General features: G+C 44.9%; 1 protein-coding gene across 5 annotated transcripts in view; it reads right to left on the reverse strand.

The window, feature by feature from the left end:
• lrba (LPS responsive beige-like anchor protein) overlaps positions 1-6000 on the reverse strand; it is a 186004-nt gene that overhangs the window by 6799 nt on the left and 173205 nt on the right. For all 5 annotated transcript variants that reach the window (XM_056586364.1, XM_056586362.1, XM_056586366.1 and 2 more), the window contains one exon: positions 5951-6000. This exon is cut by the window's right edge and continues 118 nt beyond it. In XM_056586364.1, the coding sequence (XP_056442339.1) occupies positions 5951-6000 (50 nt within the window). The remainder of the gene's footprint in view (positions 1-5950) is intronic.

The following is a 6000-nucleotide window of genomic DNA, read 5'->3' on the forward strand; positions in this document are numbered from 1 at the left end:
CACACACACACACACACACACACACACACACACACACACACACACACACACACACACACACACACACACACACACACAGTGTACAGGCGTTAAAACCATGTGGGAGATGGCTGTTCCAACGCTTGGCCACTAGAGTGCAGCAAATTCAACGGCATAAAAATGTAAAGCCAATCTGCAAATGACCCGAGTATGGAAAGGATGCTGATTGAGCTGACGGTAAATAACTAGAGTTGAGTGAGTGCAGCCATGAAGACGGTGTACGTAAGGTAATGTTGATGTATTCTCTGCAGGACAAAGAGGATACAGAGGGTTGCATATCATGGGAACGTCCAGGCACAAGGGAAACATGGAGGTCACATGACCAGAGTTCCTTTAAACACACATCACACACGTCCATCTATCTGCGTACTGCCAAAAGTCTCGGCTTACTCCCTCAATCACGCGGCCCTCCGAGCATGTCACTCTCTCTCTGTAGCTTTCTCTTTCTCTCCATGTATCGCTCTCTCTCGCCCCCCTGACCACCTTCACTGGAACCAGATGTCCGGGGCCCAGGGAAGGAGCGAGAGAGAGAGAGGGAAAGAGGAAGAGGGAGAGAGAGGAGATATAGAGATAGATATGCAGAGAAAGAGTGAGAAAGAGAGATATGATCCAACTCACGAATTCTGATTCTGTTCTGTTTTTTTTTCAGCTGTCAGTGTTGGAGACCAAACAAAGTTAGCTATGTCACACACAGCACACATACACAAAATATGTTTTGCTATGCTATAATATTGTATATGTTGAAGGAGTCATGTGATAGACAGGCTACTATTCACCTTTTATTTCAAATCTGGTTTAGTACTTTTTCACGATAGTTAACTCAGTATAGTTAACCAACAGTATAGTATAGTTTAGTTTGTCACAGCGCATATAGACCCAATGGAATTCATCAAAACAGCAGGCTTCTCTGCTGTTGTCTTTCCATCTAAACAGACCTTTCTAACACAGGCCTGGTTTCAAGTGGCAGTTTGCGCGCGTGCGTGTGTATGTATACAAGTACAAATACTTATGTTGTATTATAGTGGCTCCATTGTGATCTTCATTGGCTTCTGTATATGTGTGTGTGTGTGTGCATGCATGCATTCCTGTTTGCAAACAGTGTTTTCATGTGTGTGCGTGTGCACTCATGTACATGTGTGTGTTTGTGTGCGAATGTGTCCATGTGTGTGTGCACGCTATCATATGTGTGTGAGTGCTTGTACATGTGTGTGTGTGGATGTGTGTGTGTGTGCCAGTGCTGGTGTGGCGTGCCGAGTCAGCGGTCTGGCTTCGGGAGGGGCACCGTGTCTGGTGGAGAGGGCTGACCTCCATGTTGGTCTCTTGTGATCAAAGGTCACCTTCTTTCTCTGTTTCTTTACAAGGACGCCATGTCAAGTTCAGCAGTGGAGCCAGGGCCACGGCGTGGGACTCTATACGGGCAGCAGTATGTGCAGTACCCCCCCCCCCCTCCGGTTCTTTGGGGAAGCTCCAGCGCAGAGCTTGGTTTCTGTACTGCTTGTTAAAGATGGCCCCCCCCTATCGCTCTCTCTCTCTCTCCCCAGTGCAGCACAGGTCACACCTTCATCACCCGACCAGCTTCAGCCTGGGAGTGACTTTAAAGAGAGAAAACCGGTTCATAAAAGCAACTGGATCTCATGAAGTGTGTGTGCGTGCGTGTGCGTGTGTGTATTTGAAAGCTACACTCCAGGGGTTCAAAATAGTTCAACACCAATTCTGGGACTAAATATTAGATAACAATATATATTACACAATTTATACATCAAATTTAAGAGAGTTGACATTGTTATCAGCTGTGATGCATTTAATGAGCAGAACTTTTACTTACGTTACTGCATATAAATGTAATATTAGAACATACATGGCAAGCCTGTTAAATTGTTGTGCCAATGCAGATAGATACCATACCAAGATACTAATGCTTTGCCAATTTCTGAAACATAACTAATATGAGCTGCTAATTATTAATAAATAAGGATAATAATAATAATAATAATAATACATTTTATTTATAATGCACAAAAAGCAATATTGATCAGCTAGGCTACAAAGCTATAGAGTTATATTGGTTTAACGTTAAACCTTCGCTGGGCTAAGCGTTGCCTTTGGTTTGCACTTGGAAGGACATCTGATTACAATCGAATATCTATATATAACACAGGGCTATCGTCTGTGTGTGTGTGTTTGTGTGTGTGTGTGTGTGCCTTTGTGTGCGTGTGTGCGCGCACGTGTGTGTTTGTGTGTGAATGTGAGAGTGAGTGAGTGAGTGTGTGTGTGTGAGAGACTGATGAGGGATGGGAGATAAAAAGAAGAGCGAAAAGAAGGCAGAAAGACGAAGGATGGACAGCAAGAAAGATGGTCAGAAAGGCCTCTTAGTAGCATAGTCTATTTTGTTTTAGTTTGTATTCTTAACAGCATGTGTATTGGATCCCCGTTATAAAACATTGGGCCACCTTCTGTAAAAACACAGCTTGGTTCAACGCAACCAAGTTCACCCTCAAGATGTCTGTTGCATTTGGTGGAGCAGCACTATACGCTGGATAAAACAAATTCTCCTATGCACTTCAGACGGTGCCTCTGTACTCCTTTGCCTGATTCTGTCTTTACTTTGACCAGCAGATGGCAGTGTTGGCTGAGGTATTGATGGTGTGAGTTCAGAACAGTATTGTGGATGTAGTAATAGATTACAGACATCTGATTACAATCGAATATCTATATATAACACAGTCTGTGTGTGTGTGTGTGTGTGTGTGTGTGTGTGTGTGTGTGTGTGTGTGTGTGTGTGTGTGTGTGTGTGTGTGTGTGTGTGTGTGTGTGTGTGTGTGTGTGTGTGTGTGTGTGTGTGTGTGTGTGTGTGTGTGAGGCACTACCGTTTGTGTGAATACAGAAGACTACTGTGTTTTCATCTCAATACTGTACATATAAATAGAAAGTAGCACTGTTGGAATATGTACAGAAAAATACTGCAAGAATTAATAGCCAATAGTACTGCCTGTATAAAACGGAATAGTGACAAGTGCGTAAATGCAAGACAGTACTGTGTGTGTGAGAGGGAATGTGTGTACATGCAGAACTGTACTGTGTGTGAAAATGTGTGTGTGTGTGCATATCAGGGAATCAAAGCAACAGTGTCAGGCTTATGAAGTGTGTGGGATATTCACAGAGCATTATGCATGAGAAGGAATGTGTTTCACTGCGTCTGTGTGTGTGTTATGTGCATGTGTGTGTGTTCACGTGTGTCTGCAAGGGTGGATTTAAAAGTGCTCTTCGTTGGAAGAGGAATAAAGAAAAGCAAGTTACATATGTGGATGCATGTGTGTGTGTGTGTGTTGTTATGGTGATGTGTGTGTGTGTGTGTGTGTGTGTTGTTATGTTGATGTGTGTGTGTGTTGTTATGTTGATGTGTGTGTGTTGTTGTTATGTTGATGTGTGTGTATGTGTGTGTGTGTGTGTGTTGTTGTTATGTTGATGTGTGTGTGTTGTTGTTATGTTGTTGTGTGTGTATGTGTGTGTTTTTGTGATGTTGATGTGTGTGTGTGTTGTTGTGATATTGATGTGTGTGTGTGTGTGTGTGTGTGTGTGTGTGTGTGCTTGTGTGTGTGTGTGTGTGTTGTTTTGCTGTCGGTGTCTGTTGTTGTGATTTTGGTGTGTGTGAGTGTATGTGTGAGAGTGTGCGCTGTGTTTTCCTGTGCCGTGCAGCCTCATGTCTGGCACAGCATCTTGCGGTCTGGGGCAATGGAGCATCACATTGTGGCGGTGAGGGGCTGGCGCACAAACACACACACACACACACACACACACACACACACACACACACACACACACACACACACACACACACACACACACACACACACACACACACACACACACACACACACACATCCGCCTTTTTCCACATGTATGAAAAGACATGGGATAGTTTTTATGCGCGTGTACCACATTCCTGTACATGCATTCCCACTGGGACCGACCAGTGTGCTCAGAGTGTCCCACTGCTGTAGCCCTGCAGCTGGCTCAGAGTGCTTCTACAGTAGTATGATGTCATTGATTGATTTCACACGAAGAACAAACACACACGGAAAAAACACACCAAAGGATGTGAAAGCGATATGGATATGAACGGTCCGTTGTTTGAAAGAAATGGAACGGAATTGCAACCAAATCATTATTTTCCTTTTGTCGAGTAGCCAAAATGCAGGAATTTGATCACAGAAAATATCACGTTTCAACAGAACCAAATCCACGTAAAAGGTGTCCAGTACACTAAAACCTCCTTATTTATAAAAAATATATCTAGAAACATAATCCCCAGGTCCTGCCTCCTGGGAAGTCTTCTACGCGGTACGAGGCAAACAATTATCGCCATTAACCCACCCTAGCGTAATAAAATCCCCAGCCAGCCCCCCCCCACCGCCCCCCTCCCCGACAGTGGGGGTGCAGGCAGACCCTAACAGCATGCAGACCTAAGCCACCCAAATTAGCACCAGGGAGGCTAATAGCTGCTCCCTGCTCTCGCTAGCCTTTGATCATGGCGAGCACCATATGTCACGGTGACGACACACACACATATTCCTATACACACACACACACACATATTTTTCTCTTTTATCGGGGACCATCGTGACCCCAAAGGGTCAGCGGAGGCGCTGGACTCTCACGCTGCAGGCCAGCCACTCTAAGTGGTCCTCACTTTCACTCACTTACCTGGTCAACACGCACACATGCTCCCACACACACACAAACACACACACCATACATATACACGGGAAGCGCATTGACACGCATGCACAAAGAGATGTATAGACACACATGCACATACTCACACTAACTAGTACTGGTGAACGTTGCCCCTAAACCCACGCTATGAGGATGTGCGTGTGTAACAGTGTGCATGTGTCCATGAAAGTGTGTGTGTGTGTGTGCATGTGTATTAGTTTGCATGACTCTATAAAAGTGTGCAAACGGATGTTTGAGAGTGTGGGCATTTGTGTGGTGCATGTGTGCATGTGTCTCAGTATGTTTGTGGGTTTGAGTCTGTGTACGTGTGTTTTAGGCTTGTGTATGTGTATTGGCTTGTGTATGTGGGTGTAAGTGTGTATTAGTTAGTGTCTTGTGTATGTGTGTGTGTGTGTGCACGTGCGTGTGTGCATGTGTGCACGCTCTGAGAGATTAGCAAGCCGCCGTTCCTGGTGCAGCGGTGCTGCAAAATCCAATCTCTGGCTGCTGAGAGCCGGTCTAGTCACATGAAACTAGTTGTTACTTCTCTCAGGGAGGCCGTAAATCACACCGTCACAACTGTCTCCCTTAGGACCCACACACGCCAGTGTGTGTGTGTGTGTGTGTGTGTGTGTGTGTGTGTGTGTGTGTGTGTGTGTGTGTGTGTGTGTGTGTGTGTGTGTGTGTGTGTGTGTGACCGAGAGTACGCGTGTATGAGAGACAAAAAGAAAACGTGTGTGTCTTCTTGTCTAAGTGTGTGTGTGTGTGTGAGTGTGTGTCTATGTATTTCTCTGCGTCTGTCTGTATCTATGACCAGCATATCCATCTGTGCATGTGTGTGTGGTGATAGATTGAGAGTTTTTTATGTGCCATATGAAACAAGTCCAAGTACACGTTCATTGGAATACTTGGTCTTGCGTCTCTCTACAGTTCTTATCAGCTCCTAGTTTACTATTCAGTAGTTTCATTCAAATATAGGAACCCTAAAAAAACACCTATAAGAACAAATATAATACAGCCAAATTAGATTTTTTTTTTTTTTTAAATGCGGGCAGTTGAAGGGGAGGGATTGGTGTGGGGGGCGAGGCAGTGCATGTGTCTGTGTGTCCCTAATGTAACGTTTTTCCATCGGTGTGCTTCCATGTACAGTATCTGTGGATGTACACTGTATCTATGCGAGTGTGTGGGCTCTTACTGCCAGGGCTCTCTCCGATGCTGTTGTTCTTGCCGTTCCAGTACCAGAGG

This window comes from Gadus chalcogrammus, chromosome 3 (genome assembly GCF_026213295.1).
Source record: "Gadus chalcogrammus isolate NIFS_2021 chromosome 3, NIFS_Gcha_1.0, whole genome shotgun sequence".
Lineage (NCBI taxonomy): Eukaryota > Metazoa > Chordata > Actinopteri > Gadiformes > Gadidae > Gadus > Gadus chalcogrammus.